At 43.0% G+C, this 23,218-nt stretch overlaps 1 protein-coding gene across 12 annotated transcripts in view; it reads left to right on the top strand.

Annotated features, from left to right (window-relative positions):
- LOC112254118 (chromodomain-helicase-DNA-binding protein 6) overlaps window positions 1-23,218 on the top strand; it is a 107,014-nt gene that overhangs the window by 11,676 nt on the left and 72,120 nt on the right. For 11 of the 12 annotated variants that reach the window (XR_006083711.1, XR_006083712.1, XM_024426360.2 and 8 more), the window contains 3 exons: window positions 6,438-6,973; window positions 17,828-17,987; window positions 20,309-20,458. Coding sequence is in view for 10 of the 12 variants with exons in the window: in XM_024426360.2 (XP_024282128.1) it covers window positions 6,438-6,973; window positions 17,828-17,987; window positions 20,309-20,458 (846 nt within the window). In the remaining 2 variants the exon portion in view is untranslated. Of the gene's footprint in view, window positions 1-6,437; window positions 6,974-17,827; window positions 17,988-20,308; window positions 20,459-23,218 lie in introns of those variants that run through there. The other variant, XM_024426365.2, reaches the window with a different exon arrangement.

The following is a 23,218-nucleotide window of genomic DNA, read 5'->3' as shown; positions in this document are numbered from 1 at the left end:
AATGCTGTCTGGGACTAATTTTGTATTGGTTACTGTGTAAATGTAAGTGTACATCTTAGCATTACTCTTGGTTATGGTTACATGATGTGCTTATCATTTTGTAGCACAATATGAACACAAAAGCATAGAGGAACAGATTGGGTCAGACTAAGACATCCTGGTGATGAATGCCGAGCTTTTCTGTGTATGACCTTCACTAATGGCTTGATTTAGCTCTTGTTTATACTTGTGTAAAAATGTCATGGCTCACATGGGGCGGCAGGGTAGCCTAGTGGTTAGAGCGTTGGACTAGTAGCCGGAAGGTTGCAAGATCAAACCCCCGAGCTGACAAGGTTCAAATCTGTCGTTCTGCCCCTGAACAGGCAGTTAACCCACTGTTCCTAGGCTGTCATTGAAAATAAGAATTTGTTCTTAACTGACTTGCCTGGTTAAATAAAGGTAAAATAAATAAAAATAATGTTCCACCCATCAGAATTAAAATATTAATCTGCCCCCCCCCAAAAAAAAACCTGGGGACATCGGGTACTCCAAACCTTTACCACAATACATACCTTGACAGTTTAACAAACCTGGTCCTTGTCACGGACTGTAAGTATCTGCGAGCACAAGTTCTACTACTACACATTTATTCATGCCGGTCAATTTGATAATCCAGATATTCAAATGATTAGCCGACACAACTCATTATAGTTGCCAATTGAGTTTAGCCAGCATTCCCTCAATATCAAGTCTATAGTCCAGTGGTTCCCAAACTTTTTATAGTCCCATACCCCTTCAAACATTTAACCTCCAGCTGCGTACCACCTCTAGCACCAGGGTCAGCGCACACTCAGTTTCTTTTGCTATTGTAAGCCTGCCACACACTATACAATACATTTCTTAAACATAAGAATTGTGTGAGTTTGTCACAACAGGGCACAAATAAGACCAGGGCGCAAATAATAATCACACATTTTACTTAGCCATCTTACATATAAAACTTTTAACTCACCACAAAGAATGGTGTGCTTGAAAGGATGCACATAACTCTGCAATGTTGTATTGGAGAGAGTCTTGGATTTAAATAATTTCCCACACAGTCTGTGCCTGTATTTAGTTTTCATGCTAGTGAGGGCTGAGAATCCACTCTCACATAGGTACGTGGTTGCAAAGGGCATCAGTGTCTTAACAGCGCAATTTGCCAAGGCAAGAAACTCTGAGCGCAGCCCAATCCAGAAATCTCGCAGTGTCTTCTGATATATAAATACAATTTTCCCAGAACCGCCTATTGCAATTTCGATGAGGCTCTCTTGTTCAGATATTGATAAGTGGATTGGAGGCATGGCATGAAAAGGATAACGATTCCAGTTGTTTGTGTCATCCGTTTTGGAAAGTAACTGCGTAATTCACCACCACAACTCACTCAGGTGCTTCGCTTTATCACATTTGACATTGTCCGTAAGCTAGAGTTAATTTGCAAACAAAAAAAATCATACAATGATGGAAAGACCTGTGTGTTGTCCTTGTTAATGCAGACAGAGAAGAGCTCTAACTTAATCAATTTTGTCCTGCACATTGAATGTAGTTGCGGGGAGTCCCTGTAATCCTAGATTCATTGATTTAATATGGGTAAAAAGTATAGAAAATGTCCTGAACTTTCATATTGCTCAGATATAGGACTGAGACTTCCTTATGATAGATCTTTTTTAAACTCTTTTTCCATGAATGAATCAGTTTATTCAATGCATTTCTATGGGCTAATAGCAGTAAGGACAAATTCAATGTTTCATCAAATATATATATATATTTAACCTAAAAGGGGTCTTAAAATTCTAAATCAAAAAGCTAAATGATCCTTTGTATGACTCTTAAACAATTCCATATGTTAGCTTAGTAGAACCCCCAGCCCGTTTTCTACTTTACTCATGGATACCATTTTTACGTCTGCATGCGGTTTGAAGTGCAATTGCTTACTGCCGTTAGCGCAATGACTGGAAGTCTATGGGAACAGCTAGCAAGTCTATTGGAACAGCTACATGGCCTTTTTCCAGTTTATTTTGCATTGTTGGAGTCTTGTTCCTCAAGTGATCACACACGAAGAGGGAAACGAGGCGGTCTTCTGGTCAGACTCCGGAGACGGGCACATCGTGCACCACTCCCTAGCATTCTTCTCGCCAATGTCCAGTCTCTTGACAACACGGTTGATGAAATCTGAGCAAGGGTAGCATTCCAGAGGGACATCATAGACTGTAACGTTCTTTGCTTCACGGAAACATGGCTCACTGGAGAGACGCTATCGGAGGCGGTGCAGCCAGCGGGTTTCTCCACGCATCGCGCCGACAGAAACAAACATCTTTCTGGTAAGAAGAGGGGCGGGGGCGTATGCCTTATGGCTAACGAGACATGTTGTGATGAAAGAAACATACAGGAACTCAAATCCTTCTGTTCACCTGATTTAGAATTCCTCACAATCAAATGTAGACCGCATTATCTACCAAGAGAATTCTCTTCGATTATAATCACAGCCGTATATATCCCCCCCAAGCAGACACATCGATGGCTCTGAACGAACTTTATTTGACTCTTTGCAAACTGGAATCCATTTATCCGGAGGCTACAATCATTGTAGCTGGGGATTTTAACAAGGCTAATCTGAAAACAAGACTCCCTAAATTTTATCAGCATATCGATTGCGCAACCAGGGGTGGAAAAACCTTGGATCATTGTTACACTAACTTCCGCGACACATGTAAGGCCCTGCCCCGCCCTCCTTTCGGAAAAGCTGACCACGACTCCATTTTATTGATCCCTGCCTACAGACAGAAACTAAAACAAGAGGCTCCCACGCTGAGGTCTGTCCAACGCTGGTCAGACCAAGCTGACTCCACACTCCAAGACTGCTTCCATCACGTGGACTGGGATATGTTTCATATTGCGTCAGATAACAATATTGACGAATACGCTGATTTGGTGTGCGAGTTCATTAGAATGTGCGTTGAAGATGTCGTTCCCATAGCAACGATTAAAACATTCCCTAACCAGAAACTGTGGATTGATGGCAGCATTCGCGTGAAACTGAAAGCGCGAACCACTGCTTTTAATCAGGGCAAGGTGACTGGTAACATGACCGAACACAAACAGTGCAGCTATTCCCTCCGCAAGGCTATCAAACAGGCTAAGCGTCAGTACAGAGACTAAGTAGAATCTCAATTCAACGGCTCAGACACAAGAGGCATGTGGCAGGGTCTACAGTCAATCACGGACTACAAGAAGAAATCCAGCTCCGTCACGGACCAGGATGTCTTGCTCCCAGGCAGACTAAATAACTTTTTTGCCCGCTTTGAGGACAATACAGTGCCACTGACACGGCCTGCAACGAAAACATGCGGACTCTCCTTCACTGCAGCCGAGGTGAGTAAGACATTTAAACGTGTTAACCCTCGCAAGGCTGCAGGCCCAGACGGCATCCCCAGCCGCGCCCTCAGAGCATGCGCAGACCAGCTGGCCGGTGTGTTTACGGACATATTCAATCAATCCCTATACCAGTCTGCTGTTCCCACATGCTTCAAGAGGGCCACCATTGTTCCTGTTCCCAAGAAAGCTAAGGTAACTGAGCTAAACGACTACCGCCCGTAGCACTCACTTCCGTCATCATGAAGTGCTTTGAGAGACTAGTCAAGGACCATATCACCTCCACCCTACCTGACACCCTAGACCCACTCCAATTTGCTTACCGCCCAAATAGGTCCACAGACGATGCAATCTCAACCACACTGCCCTAACCCATCTGGACAAGAGGAATACCTATGTGAGAATGCTGTTCATCGACTACAGCTCGGCATTCAACACCATAGTACCCTCCAAGCTCGTCATCAAGCTCGAGACCCTGGGTCTCGACCCCGCCCTGTGCAACTGGGTACTGGACTTCCTGACGGGCCGCCCCCAGGTGGTGAGGGTAGGCAACAACATCTCCACCCCGCTGATCCTCAACACTGGGGCCCCACAAGGGTGCGTTCTGAGCCCTCTCCTGTACTCCCTGTTCACCCACGACTGCGTGGCCACGCACGCCTCCAACTCAATCATCAAGTTTGCGGACAACACAACAGTGGTAGGCTTGATTACCAACAACGACGAGACGGCCTACAGGGAGGAGGTGAGGGCCCTCAGAGTGTGGTGTGAGGAAAATAACCTCACACTCAACGTCAACAAAGCTAAGGAGATGATTGTGGACTTCAGGAAACAGCAGAGGGAACACCCCCCTATCCACATTGATGGAACAGTAGTGGAGAGGGTAGTAAGTTTTAAGTTCCTTGGCATACACATCACAGACAAACTAAATTGGTCCACTCACACAGACAGCATCGTGAAGAAGGCGCAGCAGCGCCTCTTCAACCTCAGGAGGCTGAAGAAATGCGGCTTGTCACCAAAAGCACTCACAAACTTCTACAGATGCACAATCGAGAGCATCCTGGCGGGCTGTATCACCGCCTGGTACGGCAACTGCTCCGCCCACAACCGTAAGGCTCTCCAGAGGGTAGTGAGGTCTGCACAACGCATCACCGGGGGCAAACTACCTGCCCTCCAGGACACCTACACCACCCGATGTCACAGGAAGGCCATAAAGATCATCAAGGACAACAACCACCCGAGCCACTGCCTGTTCACCCTGCTATCATCCAGAAGGCGAGGTCAGTACAGGTGCATCAAAGCTGGGACCGAGAGACTGAAAAACAGCTTCTATCTCAAGGCCATCAGACTGTTAAACAGCCACCACTAACATTGAGTGGCTGCTGCCAACACACTGACACTGACACTGACTCTACTCCAGCCACTTTAATAATGGGAATTGATGGGAAATGATGTAAATATATCACTAGCCACTTTAAACAATGCTACCTTATATAATGTTACTTACCCTACATTATTCATCTCATATGCATACGTATATACTGTACTCTATATCATCGACTGCATCCTTATGTAATACATGTATCACTAGCCACTTTAACTATGCCACTTTGTTTACATACTCATCTCATATGTATATACTGTACTCGATACCATCTACTGTATCTTGCCTATGCTGCTCTGTACCATCACTCATTCATATATCCTTATGTACATATTCTTTATCCCCTTACACTGTGTATAAGACAGTAGTTTTGGAATTGTTAGTTAGATTACTTGTTGGTTATTACTGCGTTGTCGGAACTAGAAGCACAAGCATTTCGCTACACTCGCATTAACATCTGCTAACCATGTGTATGTGACAAATAAAAATTTGATTTGATTTGAAAGAATAATATAGTAGACCAATAAGACACTTTTAAATGTCTCTGCCAACTTGTTTTCAGCTTAGAGATCTCTCATTTTGCACTGATTTGATGCAACATGCTCCACAGTGTGGATCGGGAATTACTATTCCATTGTAACTGTTGGGCTGGTCCCCTCTCCCGCTCTGCGTCTTAGGCCACTCCCAGATAGTCCTGGCAAAATGCTTGCTTGAGAAATTGGGGGGGCGGGCAATTTTTTTTTTTGTACTTTGTTTTTACCATTTGGCTCTCTTTTTATTTATCGTTACCCAGAAATGATTTATGGATTTCAAAACAGCTGTACGGGGCCTTTTATTTCATATTTCTTCACTCTAATCTTCATTCATACCCAGTTTGCAATGCCATGCTAATAAAATTGGTTTCACAGACTTTCATCCTCCACCGAACTGCGTCTTTTTTTTAACCAAACTGCAGTCACTTGATTACAAAATATGTCCGATGGAGACTTTCCGTTCAAATGATGCATCCTCACCTAAATCTATAATTTTGTGGTCACTTTTGGGAGAAGTCGATACCTATTGCACTGCTCTCATCAGGTGTAGAGAGAGTACACTTGTCCAAAGGTTCTGGGGTCCTATGAATCTGCGTTGGCTTATTAGTATTGTGCACAACTTTGCTGTATCGGTAAACCAGCACATGCCCTCTGACTGCTTGCATTTCAAGGAGTAGTCATAATGCGTCATGGGGAAGTTTTATTGTGGAGTTTGTTTATCCATAGAAATGAACTGCATTATGACAGCCCAGATGAGCGTTTTGAGGAAGGGATCGAGGAACATGGAGACCCTTAATGGAATTCTGAGCATACCGTTAAATATCGGGGGATTTGCAGACTTTGGGTTTACCCTCTAATATAACACGGAAAGATTTGTCACTATATTAGGGTCTCTGAATATGTGGAGAATTTGATTGAGACTTTACTCAAAGAAAGCCCACGTTTTGATGATTTTTGTTGCCATTGTGTAATGTGATTCTGAACACTGGCAAACATTGTTTACATTTGCAGATGTACGCCCTGTGACGACCATTCACTCTCATTATGACTGCAAGATAGAGGCATGACCTGCATTTTTTCCCTAGCTCTTTGTCTTTCTGTATCTTCATTGCACCATTCTTGTTCTTTTCCAGATGTCCACCACCCACTTACAAAAGTACACTCCAGCTACAGCAGCCTCTAATGCAACTGCCCAAAATGCACAAACTCCATTTCCCAGGGGTACCCTGGGCTCTAAGGACCAGATCAGGGAACTTGGTGGTGGTCAGACCAATCACTGCATGGCCAACTCCAAGCACCCCAGGATGGGCGAGGCGAGCACTAGCTCGGTCAGCCCCTGCGCCCCCTCGTCACCCCTCAACAGTGAGGAGGACGATGGAGGGGGCGGGCGGTGGGCGAAGAAGAAGAAACAAAAGAAAAAAGACAAGTGGGGCGAGCCTGGCAGTGCCTGGCAGCACAAGGGCTTGGAGAGAGACATGAAACCAAATAAAAAGAGGGAGCAGAAAGAAGGGAACGAGCTGCTGCTGCGCAATTTCAAGGAGCCCAGGAAGGTGAAGGCACCAAAAGAGGTGAAGAGAGGGAGAAAACCCAAGGTGCAGGCCCTGCCCCATCCTCCTTCAGAATGCAAGAGCGCCCCCTCTCCTCCCAGACAGAGGGGCCGCAAACCCAGGTGAGGGGCTTTTGATCACCAGTGCATTCACTGTGTTTTTCCAATGGTGTGTCGCAACCAGGTTCTCTTGGGTGGTTAGCTGGTAAAATCTTGGTTGTATTTAGAGACATGTTTGTGTTTGTCTAGTGCAGAATAATCCCATTAAAATAATTTAGGTGGGTTACAGGAAGTCAGAACCCCTGCTGTTACTCTGCTTTAACTCTAACTCATAACAAAGTTGATTTGACTGTTTTACTGTTTTACTGCTTCACATTTCTCCCCAACATTTCTAATAAAAAAGACATAATCGATGATTCATATGAAACTATTTTTGACAAAATTGCTGATTTCATTGTAGTAGTTGGAATTTGGTTCAATCATGATGAATAGAATCATGTGGCTCAAAAAAAATCATTTGTAAATCTCAAAATAAAGTTTGATTTTTTTTCTGTACCTTTTTGGATTATGTAGCTGCAAAACTTTTTTGTAGAGATTTCAAGTTGATTTGGGTATTGAATTTGTGGGACATTACAACTCCATATGACTAAAACTAGGAAAAGTACATTTCCTGAAGAAAATGTGTATGCTTGCTTAATCTGTCTAAATATATTTTTATTTAACTAGGCAAGTCAGTTAAGAACAAATTTTTATTTATAATGGCGGCCAAACCCGGACGACGCTGGGCCAATTGTGCGCCGCCCTATGGGACTCCCAATCATGGCCAGATGTGATGCAGTCTGGATTCGAACCAGGTACTGCAGTGACTCCTCTTGCACTGAGATGCAGTGTCTTAGACCACTGTGCCACTTTACCAACAAAACAGACGCGTGCGCAACTATGGGGCAAAACAGACTGTTTGTAGTTTACATGTCAACAATGTTTATTAAAAACATATGCATTTTATACAATGAGCACTTGTTGTCTCTCAAATACATTGTTGGTTAACTAGCTAGCGTATTTGAGCCATATTAGCATTGACATGAAATCTGCCGAAACACAAAACAAGACATGGTATCAAGAACAAGATGAAACTAGCTTAAATGAGTCATTTACGATTCCTCACATGGCAGTTTCTTGTCATTGTTGGTAACTATCGGGCTATCCAGAATCACAACTCATGTACTTCTGCCCCAGTGACACGTGCATATCGTTTCCGTGATGTTGTCAGCTAACCCATCTATAGTAGTGGGAGATGTTAACCCTTTGACATGTACAAGTACACAGGTGTGATGATTTTACAGTGGTCCCTACTGCGTATGCTCAAACCGGTCTGATTAGAATGTCTAGTTATGATCGACGCAACAGTCAGTTGTACGCAGTTTATTTTTGGATGCAGATGTTAAGACTTTCTCCGAAGTAGCAGCAGTATAATGCCATTCTAAATCGGAAACTGTAGGCTACGTTAGTCCTAGTGCTAACTGAGGAAAGGGTGAGCTAACACAAATGGCTACCTGTCGGCTGACAGAAACCATAATATGAATTGGATAATAGCAATTACTATAGGAAACAAAAATATAAATGCAACATGCAACTATTTCAACAATTTTGGAAATCAGTCAATTAAAATTCATTAGGCCCTAATCCATGGATTTCACATGACTGGGCAGGGGCACAGCCATGGGGAGCCAGGCCCAGCCAGACAGAATGATTTTCTTTCCCCACAGAAGGGCTTCATTACAGACAAATACTCCTCTGTTTCATCAGCTGCACCAGTGGCTGGTCCCAGATGATCCCGCAGGTGAAGAAGCCAGGTGTGGATGTCCTGGGCTGGCGTGGTTACACTGGGTCTCCGGTTCTGAGACCGGTTGGACGTACTGCCAAATTCTCTAAAATGACTGGTGGCTGCTTATGAACACAATCTTCTGGCAACAGCTCTGGTGGATATTCATACAGTCAGCATGCCAATTGCACGCTCCTTCAACTTGAGACATGTGGCATTGTGTTGTGACAACTGCACATTTAAGAGTGGCCTTTTTAGGGCCCCCAGCACAAGGTGCACCTCTAATGATCATGCTGTTTAATCAGCTTCTTGATATGCCTCACCTGTCAGGTGATTGGATTATCTTAGCAAAGGAGAAATGCTCACTAACCGGGATGTGAAGAATGTGTAGATGGTGTCGACAGAGGGCTGCCTCACTTCTAGTTCTTACAAAAACGAAATACTGTAAAGTTTCTTACATTGTTAGCCCAGAAAATTGTACTATGGTTCCTCCTTTAAAAGTTGCGAGCTTACACCGCAGGACTTAGAGGTGGGGCGGCAGGTAGCCGAGTGGTTAGTGTTGGGCTAGTAACCAAAAGGTTGCAAGATCAAATCCCTGAGCTGACAAGGTAAAAATCTGTCGTTCTGCCCCTGAACAGGCCATCATTGAAAATAAGAATTTGTTCTTCACTGACTTGCCTAGTTAAATAAAGGTAAAATAAAATTAAAATAAATACCCAGCTTCATTGCTCCAGACCACCACAAGGGTCTGTTGGGTTGGAGTACTCATTATGCATTTTAGTCCCAAGATTGTTATATGACCAATCATATTGAGTGGTTCCCATGATGTTCTTCAGCAAAGATGGCTGACAAAACATTACGGGGAAGCAAATGTTCAGCTGGGCCTGCTATGTATCCTCTCACCCTCCTCCAAAAAATACAAGTGTTTGTCATTATCAACAGTGGCACTGAGGCTAAAACAATATCCTATATAGTGTGGGATGACCGCACCTAAAAAGGCTGGAGACTCATAACTAATCAAAGAGCATGTATATGTCCTGACCAAAAGATGATTCAGTGGTAGGGTTCACTTGTCGTTGTAGCACAGCAGATTCTCAGTAGACAGGGGGCATGGGATGTCAGATTCCAGATTTTCCTCCTGATAAAGCAGGTCCTCCACCTGCTGAATCTGGAATGCTCAGAATAAACATCTGTATTAGTGACGATACATTTGGCAGCGACAGTTGCTTGATAGTCCTGTAAAAATGGCTGAGTGTTTGTGGTGTAAATCTTTAAATTAGCAGCTGACATCTTAAGGTTTTTTAAATTTAATAATTAAGACAGGTTCCATGTACAACAAGACAGGAAGAGAGAAAAAGAACACCTAACAATTGAGTTACCTCTGGTTATGGACACTATTGCCAGCGATAAAGCTTCCACGGCCTGTTCCTCGGACAGTGAACATACATCTGGCAATATCTACATTTTTGACCCCTTGATCAGCTCACACTCAAAGTAAATAAAGAGCTTATTTTTTGTAGATATGAAAACAATAACTGAGATATGACCGTTCAATCTAAAGCAGCAGATGTCATTTTCAGCATATGTCAATACAGCACAGAAAGTTTAACACCAGACTGGTATTGTGGTTGTTCATTGTGTGATATGCATACAAAATAATATACAGTGGGAGCAGGTACAGAGTATTTTTGCCGAGCAATGCAACAAAGCTGGATCATTCTGGCAATGATACCTGCACCATACATACGCAGCAAAGACTCCCTAACACTTCGCCATTGTACACGATGGCCCATTGCTTGGAGACTTCCTTTGACCATTCTAAAGCCCGGATGGGACTTCCTTGCCTTTAATGGCCCCGACTTTCTGGTCTAACACTTCATCTGACACATCAGAATAGCATTCTCTGGCAGACATATTGTATTCTTTCATCCTGCTGTAAGAAAATATCGACTTTGAAACAAATAGGACATGGCCTGCTTATGAGTTGCTGTGAAAGGTTAGATGAATTCAACTGAAAATGGTGAGCACAGGCGTTCGTAGCTAAATGTTTTTGGTTAGCTTGAGAATAATAATTGCATGAGATATCATTCTACGGTATGTATGTGTAATATAGTAGAATGTTAGCTCCTACGATTCAGTGTAGGTTCATAACTACAATCTCCTAAAGCGCCTTACGGCCAGATGACGAGCAGTTGCCATACCAGGCGTTGATGCAACCAGTCAGGAGGCTCTCGATGGTGCAGCTGTAGAACTTTTTGATGATCTGGGGATGAACTACTAGCTATGTAGAAGTTGGATGGAAGAATGCCCAGTGCTGCTTACCTGAGATGCCATCATCATGCAGTCCTTCGTAAGTGTCTGCTATGACTTACTTTGTGTCGGAAAGAAAGGCTGAACAGTATTGTTTATAGCCAAACTGACACTCAAAAAATTGCCAAAATGGAGGGTGGTTTAATAGCGAAATTAAATTGGAGTTTTGTTTTCAAATAAAAAAAATTCTCTATTTTTGTGGTATTAAAATGCATAAAGTTTTGCGCTCTATTACAAAAGATTTGATTGCAACATTTTTTTTTTTACTTAAGCCTTTTTTTTTGCTTTCAGAACAATTATTTTTGTTTGAAAATAAAGGTTTAGTCTCTACAATAATACATCAATTTGTTGCAAGTTGGGGAGGGGGGCTAATAGCTGAACAATAGAGTATTCAATCTGTACTAAAGAGTAGTCTAATAGCCGAGCTAGGTGTGAAAACCCCCTGTCCTATCACAGACCAGATTTGCCCTAACGACCAAGTGGGAGTTAGAGCACTGATGATGCTTTTGGGTCCCAATACACTACTGTGTCTCTAACTGACAATGAATGGGCAATATAAACCAAATAATAAACTGATAATTGTGCATGACTTCGAACCCTAAACCTTCTTGCCCGAAGTCCAGAGCAATATTGACTGCTCCAAAATCAGGCTCAAGCCGCAGTTGATAGCGCGCCTCCTCAGGGTAGCTTGCTACTCAATCAAATTACTTTTCAAATAAGTTACCTTACATGTTATGGTTTGTTAGCTACGCTGTCCTTACGAACCACATAGCATATTACAGCAGTATGTACCGGCATGTTAGCTATCTACCTAACGTTAGTAGTTATACATCAAACTTGCCAGTATTTTAACTATAGGCTATCTAACTACCCAATGTTTATTGACTTGATTATTCCAGTCATTCTTAGCTTAGCTAAGTGGTATAGTTGTTGTGCGTTCTCAATGGACATTCAGGTGCTTTCGTAAAGTCGCTCTGGCTACCTACTCTGATTTTAGAGCACTCTCGTCTGAGTGTACCAGAGCGCAGAATAATGAATTTACGATCTCTCAACACACGTTGAATATGGCCGGTGTCAGTAAATGTCATCAAAAAAGCATAATTAAATTGTTTCCAGCAGCACAGTTAGTCACCAACGCTCTGGTTAACACAACTGCCTAACCAGCTCTGATAGAGCGAGTAAAATGGTCAGTGGTCTCATTTGTGTCTGGAAGTAGCTAGCCAACGTTAGCTTGGGTGCTTGACTGCCATTGTATTTATTTACTGCCATTAATTATTTATTTACTAAATACCTAAATCACACAGAATTACATATACACAGAATGCAAATTGTTATACAGAAAACGTCCCTGGTGGACGGAGCCGACATGGCGGCTGGTTACACAAAGGGGGTTGGGCTTGAGTGAAAGAGCGGGAAGACTATTGTACAGTGCCTTGCGAGAGTATTCGGCCCCCTTGAACTTTGCGACCTTTTGCCACATTTCAGGCTTCAAACATAAAGATATAAAACTGTTTTTTTGTGAAGAATCAACAACACATTGGGACACAATCATGAAGTGGAATGACATTTATTGGATATTTCAAACTTTTTTAACAAATCAAAAACTGAAAAATTGGGCGTGCAAAATTATTCAGCCCAATACTTTGATACTTTGTAGCGCCACCTTTTGCTGCGATTACAGCTGTAAGTCGCTTGGGGTATGTCTCTATCAGTTTTGCACATCGAGAGACTGAAATGTTTTCCCATTCCTCCTTGCAAAACAGCTCGAGCTCAGTGAGGTTCGATGGAGAGCATTTGTGAACAGCAGTTTTCAGTTCTTTCCACAGATTCTCGATTGGATTCAGGTCTGGACTTTGACTTGGCCATTCTAACACCTGGATATGTTTATTTTTGAACCATTCCATTGTAGATGTTGCTTTATGTTTTGGATCATTGTCTTGTTGGAAGACAAATCTCCGTCCCAGTCTCAGGTCTTTTCTTCCAGAATGGTGGGAGAGAAGGGTGTGTTTCATAGTTTATAACCAATGTCTCTTCATAGGGGCAGAGCTCTAACCTTATGAAAAACCAATTCTCTCATTTGGAAGATAAGATTACATTTAATCTTTTCACAAATAGTTTCATATTTAAACATTTAAATTGCACAATTCCATGTGAATCTGATAACTATCATCTGTAGACTTTCCACGATACAGTTAAGAATGTCTCAGATGACAAACGAACTGACATCATATTCATTAAGTACCAACGTATATTCTCCGCTGGTTGGATTACCGAAATATGGTTCCTTTCCCCCCACTGTTTGATGTTCCCAGACTCTATATTTTACAAAGGCTATTCAAGAGTCCTTCAGTAGAGTCGAGAGAGGGAAGGGAGAAAGGTATTTATGGGGGGGTCATAAACCTTACCCACAGGCCAACGTCATGACAGTGTAATTGTGATAACATACAGGAACTTAATGCAAACTGGAAACCATACATCCTGAGGCTGCATTTATTGTAACTGGGGATTTTAACAAAGCAAATTTAAGGAAAAGACTGCCTAAATTCTATCAGCATATCGACTGTAGTACTCGCACTGCTAAAACACTAGACCTCTGTTACTCCAACTTCCGGAATTCATACAAGGCCCTCGCCCACACTCCTTTTGGCAAGTCTGACCATGACTCTCTTTTGCTCCTCCCATCCAATAGGCAGAAACTCAAACAGGAAGTATACATGCTAAGGATTATTCAAATGCTGGTCTGACCAATCGGAATCCAAGCTTCAAGATTGTTTTGAGTACTCAAACTGGGATATGTTCCTGGAAACTTCTGAAAATAATATTCACTAAAATGGCAACAGAGTTCACCAGGAAGTGTATAGGAGATGTTATACTGTGACTATTAAAACCTACCCTAACCAGAAACCGAGGATAGATGGCAGCATTTGCACAACAAAGTGCGAACCACTGCATTTAAAAATGGTAAGGTGACTTGGGAATATGGAAGAATACAGAGTAGGAATTCCCTCCAAGGCAATCAAACAGGCAAAAATGTCAGTATAGAGACATTAGAGTCGCAATTCAATGGCTCCGACACGGGACGTATGTGGCAGGCTCTACACACGATCACTGACTACAAAAGGAAAACCAGCCGTGTCGCTGGACACTGACTTCTTGCTTCCGGATAAGCTTAACACGTTCTTTGCCCGCTTTGAGGATAACATTGCCACCGACGCAGCTTTTACCAAGGACTGTGGGCTCTCCTCTGTGGCCGACGTGAGTTAGACATTTAAATGTGTTAACGCTCGCAAGGCTGCCGACCCAGATGGCATCCCTAGCTGCGTCCTCAGAACATGTGCAGACCAGCTAGCTGGTGTGTTTACGGACATATTCAATCGCTGCCTATCCCAGTCTGCTGTCCCAAAAAATGCTTCAAGATCGCCCCCATTGTTACTGTACCCAAGAATGCAAAGGTAACGGAACTAAATGACTGTTGCCTTGTAGCACTCATCTCTGTCATCATGAAGTGCTTTGAGACTAGTCAAGGATCATATCACCGTCACCTTACCGGTCATCCTAGATCCACTTCAATTTGCTTACCGCTCCGATAGGTCCACAGACGATGCAGTCGCCATCACACTGCACAGTGCCATATGTAAGAATGCTGTTCATTGACTACAACTCAGCATTCAACACTATTGTACCCTCAACTCATCATTAAGCTTGAGTCCCTGGGTCTTGACCCTGGATTTCCTGACGAGCTGCCCCCAGGTGGTGAAGGTAGGAAACATCTCCACTCCGCTGATCCTCAGCACTGGGGCCCCACAAGGGTGCGTTGTCAGCCCCCTCCTCTACTCCCTGTTCACCCACGACTGCATGGCCATGCATGCCTCCAACTCAATCAGTTTGCAGACGACACAACAGTGGTAGGCTTGATTAGCAACAACGATGAGACAGCCTACAGGGAGGAGTTGAGGGCCCTCGAGTGTGGTGTCAGGAAAATAACCTCTCACTCAATGTCAGCAAAACAGAGATGATCGTGGACTTCAGGAACAGCAAAGGGAGCACCCCCCAAGCCACATCAACTTGACAGAAGTGGAGAAGGTGACGTTTTTATAATGTAAAAAAAAAGGTCCTCGGTGTACACATCACCGACAAACTCAAATGGTCCACCTACACAGACGGAGTGCTGAAGGCACAACATCGCCTCTTCAACCTCAGGAGGCTGAAAAAATGTGGCTCGTCATCGAAAACCCTCACTAACTTTTACAGGTGTACAATCAAGCGCATCTTATCGGGCTATATCACCCCCTGGTACGGCAACTGCACCGCCCACAACCGCAGGGCTGTCCAGTTGGTGGTGTGGTCTGCACAACGCATCACCGGGGGCAAACTACCTGCCCTTCAGGACACCTATACCACCCGATGTCACAGGAAGGCCATAAAGATCATCAAGGACAACAACCACCCGAGCCACTGCCTGTTCACTCCCCTATCATCCAGGATGCGAGGTCAGTACAGGTGCATCAAAGCTGGGACCGAGAGACTGGAAAAACAGCTTCTATCTCAAGGCCATCAGATTTGATCAACAGCCATCACTAGCACAGAGGCGGCTGCCTACCTACAGACTTGATATCATTGACCACTTTAATAAATGGAACACTAGTCACTTTAATGTTTACATGTCTCGCATGACTTCTCATGTATATACTGTATCCTATCTATTGCGTCTTTGCCGCTCTGTCACTGCTCATCCATGTATTTATATATTCTTATCCCATTCCTTTACTAGATTGTGTGTTGTCTTGTGGAATTGTTAGATACTGCTCCACTGTTGAATCTAGAAGCATAAGCATTTCGCTACACTCGCAATAACCTCTGCTAACCATGTGTATGTGACCAATAAAATTTGATTTGAAGACCTGGTACAGGTGCATCAAAGCTTGGAAAAAGACAGGTTTCAGTCTCAAGGCCATCACTGTTAAATAGCCATCACTAGCATGAGAGGCTGCTGCCTATATACAGACTTGAAATCATTGGCCACTTTAATGTTTACATGTCTTTCATTACTCAGCTCATGTGTATATACTATTCTACTGTATCTTAGTCTATGTCGCTCTGACATTGCTCGTCTATATATTTATATATTATTAATTCCATTCCTTACTTAGATTTGTGTTTTATTATTAGATTTGTGTTACATTTGTGTTACATATTTGAAACTAACATGTGAGAAGGTTAAACGTAGAATTCAAGCTAAATGGAATATATATACTACTATATGTAGACTACAATCAATTAGAAAAAATGGCAGATCTATGTCTCTGATTTAATGAACTGTGCCTAAAAGTCAGCTGGGACAGGTATTCAAAGGTGCTAGCCAACTCCTGACACTAATGATCCTGACCAGAACTTATACTGTGGTCCCTGTGACTGACATTCTAAAATGTATTGGTAAAGTCAGTACAAAACCTTGTAAGGTTGGGGTTTAAAAAAAAAAAAGAATAAATAAATTGCTCACTTGCCTCACTTTTCAAAAAATGAAATCTGTTGAACAAGTAAATCAACCTTATTTACAAAAGTATTCAGACCCTTTGCAATGAGACTCAAAATTGCGATCAGGTTTATCCTTTTTCCAGTGATCATCCTTGGTTTCTACAACTTGATTGGAGTTCACCTCTGGTAAATTCAATTGATTGGACATGATTTAGAAAGGCACACACCTGTCTATATAAGGGCCCATGCATGTCAGAGCAAAAACCAAGCCAAGAGATCGAAGAAATTGTCCGTAGTCCTCCAAGACCGGATTGTTTTGCGGCACAGATCTGGGGAAGTTTACAAAAACATTTCTGTAGTATTGACTGTACCCTAAAACAGTGGCCTCCATCATTCTTAAGTGGAAGTTTGGAACCACCAAGACTCTTCCTAGAGCTGGCTGCCCAATGGTCACTCTGACAGAGCTCCAGAGTTCCTCTGTGGAGATGGTTGTCCTTCTGGAAGTTTCTCCCATCTCTGTGGCACTCCACCAATCAGGCCTTGATGGTAGTTGCCAGAATGAAGCCACTCTTCAGTAAAAGGCACATGACAGCCCACTTGGAGTTTTTCAAAAGGCACCTAAAGGACTCCCAGACCATGAGAAATAAGATTTGATCTGATCTGGTCTGATGAAACCAAGCTTGAATGCTTTGGCCTGAATGTTGTCACGTCTGGAGGAAATCTGGCACCATCCTTATGGTGAAGCATGATGGTGGCAGCATCATGCTGTGGGGATGTTCTTTAGGGACTGGGAGACCAGTCAGGATCGGGGAAAGATGAACAAAGCAAGGTACAGAGAGATCAGTGATAACCTGCCCCAGAGCGCTCTTAACCTCAGACTGGGGCGAAGGTTCACCTTCCAACAGGGCAACCCTAAGCACACAGCCAAGACAACGCAGGAGTGGCTTCGGGTCAAGTCTCTGAATGTCCTTGAGTGGCCCAGCCCGGATACTTAGTCAGTATACTTATGTGCTACGTTTATTTTTAATACATTTGCAAAAATTTCAACCAGTTTTTGCTTTGTCGTTCATTATAGGGTATTGTGTGTAGCTGGGGGGAACAAACCAATAATACATTTTATTTATTTATATATATATATATATATAAGGCTGTAACGTAGCAATGTGGAAAAAGTCAAGGTGTCTAAATACTTTCCGAATGCACTGTATCTAGCTTTTGTATTCTCTGCTAGTATACCTACTGAGATGTGAGGTGGCAAGGTGATAAACGCACAATGCCGCCATGAGACCTCTGGTCAGTTGAGTGCAGATTACGAACACTCCCTGGTGGACTTCTGTTTCTATGGTGCCAACCCTGCTGTGTCTCTACAGAGAGCAAGTCTTCCAAGGGCCGGTCCCAGCGGAGAAGAAGAAAAAGGGCAAGCGGAAAAGCGAGGCAGTTGTCCAGGAGGCTGGGGAGAGAGATAATGTGGCCTTCCTGTCCGCACTGGCCATCAGGGGAGAGGAGAGCATCGATCCCCTCGACAACACGGTGAGGAACAGACTGACAGGTTGGGGCAAGAGCAGACTGAGTGACACTTGCTTCTCTAAAGCCTCCTTGCAGTCTTTTGATTACATTTTTTTTATCACTGTGTCTAATAAATCACTGTTTATTTCATGAAACTAACTCAGTATTTTTCTCACTTATTTCCCTGAGCTTCTTTTTGCCATTGAAACGCAGTCTGATCTTGTGGGCGTGTTGATACAAATTTGAAATATATTTCCATACACAGCCCTGATTGGCAGATAGGATTGTCTAGACTCTAGCATATCAAAGTATTAGCCGTCCCAGCCCATGGTTTGTTGACAAATACATATTTTTTGCCTATTTTTGTTTAGTGTATTTTTGTTAGTATTGCCATTTTCTGTATTTATATGTAAATTGTTCTCACAATTCCGCATGTTGCTTCCATTTGTACGATGTTCTGTAAAGAAACAAAGCAAAAAAAACATTCTCACTCTCAAAGTGGAGGCGGCAGGTAGCCTAGTGGTTAGAGCGTTGAACTAGTAAGGTTGCAAGATCGAATCCCCGAGCTGACAAGGTAAAAATCTGTCGTTCTGCAACCTGAACAAGGCCATCATTGAAAATAAGAATTTGTTCTTAACTGACTTGCCTAGTTAAATAAAGGTAAAAAAATATAAAAAATGGATACACATGCAAGAAAAATGACTGGTTATTGGTCAGAATAATCAGATTGTGATGTCATGCTCTGGGCCAAAACCTGAAAAGGATGAGTTCCAGGCAAAGAACAAAAAAAAAAACCCAATGTTTATAATTTTCACAATTCCAGTGTTGGTTCGAGCTCCTAGTGTGAAAACACCATTACAAAACAGGAAATCACGACTTTGACCCCACTAATCAGGGGTTCAGCGGTGACACTGGTGAATCCCTATTTGTTGCCGTTCATTATTACTCCAGTTCTGCCAATTTGGTTAACAAAAATGCATGTTTGTGTGCGCAGTACCAGTGTTTGTGTGGACACCTGCTCATTCAAAGGTTTTTCTTTATTTTTACTATTTTCTACATTGTAGATTAATAGTGAAGACATCAACTATGAACTAACACACACAGTCTTAAACATCAATATGTTTTCTTCAAAGTAGCCACCCTTTGCCTTAATGACAGCTTTTGTACACTCATGGCATTCTCTCAACCAGCTTCACATGGAATGCTTTTCCATAAGTCTTGAAGGAGTTCCCACATATGCTGAACATTTGTTGGCTGCTTTTCCTTCACTCTGCGGTCCAACTCATCCAAAACCATCTCAATTGCGTTGAGGTCAGGTGATTGTGGAGGCCAGGTCATTTGATGCAGCACTCCATCACTCTCCTTCCTGGTCAAATAGCTCTTACACTGCCTGGAGGTGAGTTGGGTCATTGTCCTGTGGAAAAACGAATGATAGTCCCACTAAGCGCAAACCAGATTGGATGGCATATCGCTGCAGAATGCTGTGGTAGCCATGCTGGGTAAGCACCACACATGCGGAGACCATCCGTTCACCTACTCTGTGTCTCACAAAGACATGGCGGTTGGAACCAAAAATCTCACATTTGGACTCATCAGACCAAAAGACAATTTCTACCAGTTTAATGTCTGTTGCTCGTGTTTTTTGGCCCAAGTAAGTCTCTTCTTCTTATTGGTGTCCATTAGTAGAGGTTTCTTTACAACAATTTCACACAGTCTCCTCTGAACAGTTGATGTTGAGATGTCTGTTACTTGATCTCTAGCATTTATTTGGGCTGCAATTTCTGAGGCTGGGAACTCTAATGAACTTATCTTCTGCAGCAGAGGTAACGCTGGGTCTTCCTTTCCTGTGGTTGTTCTCATGAAAGCCAGTTTAACCATAATAGCGCTTGATGGGTTTTTTGCGACTGCACTTAAAGAAACTTTCAAAGTTCTTGAAATTTTCCACATTGACTGACCTTCATGTCTTAAAATAATGATGGACTGTCATTTCTCCTCGCTTAGTTGAGCTATTCTTGCGATAATATGGACTTGGTATTTTACCAAATAGGGCTATATTCTGATTGGCTCAAAGGAAAAAACCCTTGAAGTGCAGTCGCAAAAACCATTGAGCGCTATGATGAAACTGGCTCTCATGAAGAACACCACAGGAAAGGAAAACTGTTTTTTTTGGTTACTACATGGTTCCATATGTGTTATTTCATAGTTTTTATTTCTTCACTGTTATTCTACAATGTAGAAAATAAAGAAAAACCCTTGAATGAGTAGGTGCCAACTTTTGACTGGTACTCTATGTGCAGTAGCTAATGCTTGACATGAAGGCACTTAGTGTAAACTCTCTCTCATAGAAGCGTCGCTCGGGGCGACAGGTGAAGCGCAGGAAGTACAATGAGGACCTGGACTTCAAGGTGGTGGATGACGACGGGGAGACTATTGCTGTGCTGGGGACGGGCCGTATCCCTGCCCTCAACGCTGCCACTCTCACTTGGCAGGCTGAGGTAACCATCTCGTTCTTTATCTTTGGCCATGTCCGAATATTTTTACTAATAGCTATGCGATAGTAGAATGTTTTATTTGGAGGCTTCCGGGTATTATGTATTGGCTTCCGGATTAATATGTGGGAGTAACATGAGGTAGCTCCTGTACTTTTCACTACTAGTAGGATTTACTTTTTCTAATGTCAAACGCAACTTCTTACTCAAATGGCTCACAACTCACAAAGACCGTCTGAACGAAAACTCTCTGCTGGAGATGACTAAGATTGCGCCACCTATGGCGGAGATGACTAAGATGTCTGACAACCCTGCACCAGGCCTACCTGCCGACTTGGGCAAACTACACATCATGATGGTCTCAGAACTCAAAGGGACAATAGACACTGTTTTGGTCCTGATATCAGCTACTCTAGATGGCGTTCGCAAGACCATCGACGGCCATGGCCAACGGATCATGAATGGCGAACAGCGTCTGTCGGGCTACAATGACAGAATTGTTGCCCTGGAGGAAAGGTACAGGTTGCTGGAGAACAAAAACAAGTTTCTCACCGACACCATAGACAAGTCTCGCTGTTCAAATATTTACAGTTCATAAATATTGAGAGTACATTGAATTGGCAAAGTATGTAATAGGCTGATGGCTAAGCCAAGGTCGACGATTGTTAATTTCCACTACTATCAAGAATGTTTATATAATGACTAAATCAGTCAGCTGTTATTATTTTTTAAAGATTTTTACCCCCATGTCCCGCCAAACTGTGCTTTTTAACACCTGCTCACTTAACCCGGAAGCCAGTTGCACTGTGTCGGAAGAAGCACCGTTCAACTGACAACCGAAGTGAGCTTGCATGCGCCCGGCCCTCCACAAGGAGTTGTTAGAGCGTGTGGAGCCAAGTAAACCCTCCCCTTATATCTGGACGACGCTGGGAGAATTGTGCGGCACCCTATGGGACTGGGATCGAACCCCAGGCTGTAGTGACACTGCAACACTGAGATGCAGTGCCTTAGACCGCTGCGCCACTCTGGAAGCTTTTTTAAGGCCGTGCTTTCAATTAAGATTACATCAGAGGACATTAAACACCAAGTAATTCTTACATTCGAATAGGTGATCACTTCAACGTATTTTTTAATTGATTGCGCTACCATGTTGATTCTCTACACATTCTAATATTCCTCTTCCTACAGTGCATTCGGAAAGTATTCAGATCCCTTGGCTTTTTCCACATTTTGTTACGTTACAGCCTTAATCTAAAAATGGATTAAATAAAACATTTTCCTCATCAGTCTACACACAATGCCCCATAATATCAAAGCGAACAGGTTTAGATTTTTTTGCAAATGTATTTAAAAATAGAAAAAATAAATACCTTATTTACATAAGTATTCAGACCCTTTGCTATGAGACTCGAAATTGAGCTCAGATGCATCCTGTTTCCATTGATCATTTTTGATGTTTCTTCAACTTGATTGGAGTCCACCTGTGGTAAATTCAATTGACTGGACATGAGTTGGAAAAGGCACACACCTGTCTATAAGGTCCCACAGTTGATGGTGCATGGCAGAGAAAAAAATCAGGCCATGAGGTCGAAGGAATTGTACAAAGCTCCGAGACGACAAGATTGTCGAGGCAGAGATCTGGGGAAAGGTACCAAAACATTTCTGTAGCGTTGAAGGTCCCCAAAAACACATTGACCTCCATCATTCTTAAATGGAAGAAGTTTGAACCACCAAGACTCTTCCTAGAGCTGGCCACCCGGCCAAACAGAGCAATCGGGGAGAAGGGCCTTGATCAGGGAGGAGACCAAGAACTCAATGGTCACTCTGACTGAGCTTCAGAGTTCCTCTCTGGAGATGGGTGAACCGTCCAAAAGGACTACCATTTCTGCAGCACTCCACCAATCAGGCCTTTATGGTAGAGTGGCTAGACGGAAGTCACTCCTCAGTAAAAGGCAGGACAGCCCGCTTGGAGTTTGCCAAAAGTCCTGAAAATAACTGTGCAGCAACGCTCCCCATCCAACCTGACAGAGCTTGAGAGGATCTGCAGAGAAGAATGGGAGAAACTCCCCAAATACAGGTGTGCCATTCTTGTAGCGTCATACCCAAGAAGACTCGATGCTGTAATCCCTGTCAAAGGTTCTTCAACAATGTACTGTGTAAAGCATCTGAATACGTATGTTTTAGTTTTTTTTTCTACATTTGCAATATCTAAAAACGTCGTCATTATGGAGTATTGCGTGTAGATTCAAATATCAAATAAATAAATAAAATGTATTTATATAGCCCTTCGTACATCAGCTGATATCTCAAAGTGCTGTACAGAAACCCAGCCTAAAACCCCAAACAGCAAGCAATGCAGGTGTAGAAGCACGGTGGCTAGGAAAAACTCCCTAGAAAGGCCAAAACCTAGGAAGAAACCTAGAGAGGAACCAGGCTATGTGGGGTGGCCAGTCCTCTTCTGGCTGTGCCGGGTGGAGATTATAACAGAACATGGCCAAGATGTTCAAATGTTCATAAATGACCAGCATGGTCAAATAATAATAATCACAGGCAGAACAGTTGAAACTGGAGGTGGACTGGGGACAGCAAGGAGTCATCATGTCAGGTAGTCCTGAGGCATGGTCCTAGGGCTCAGGTCCTCCGAGAGAGAGAAAGAATGAGAGAAAGAGAGAATTAGAGAGAGCATACTTAAATTCACACAGGACACCAGATAGGACAGGAGAAGTAATCCAGATATAACAAACTGATCCCAGCCCCCCGACACAA

This window comes from Oncorhynchus tshawytscha, linkage group LG07, assembly GCF_018296145.1.
Source record: "Oncorhynchus tshawytscha isolate Ot180627B linkage group LG07, Otsh_v2.0, whole genome shotgun sequence".
Classification (NCBI taxonomy): domain Eukaryota; kingdom Metazoa; phylum Chordata; class Actinopteri; order Salmoniformes; family Salmonidae; genus Oncorhynchus; species Oncorhynchus tshawytscha.
This window is presented reverse-complemented; position numbering and strand designations above follow the sequence as displayed.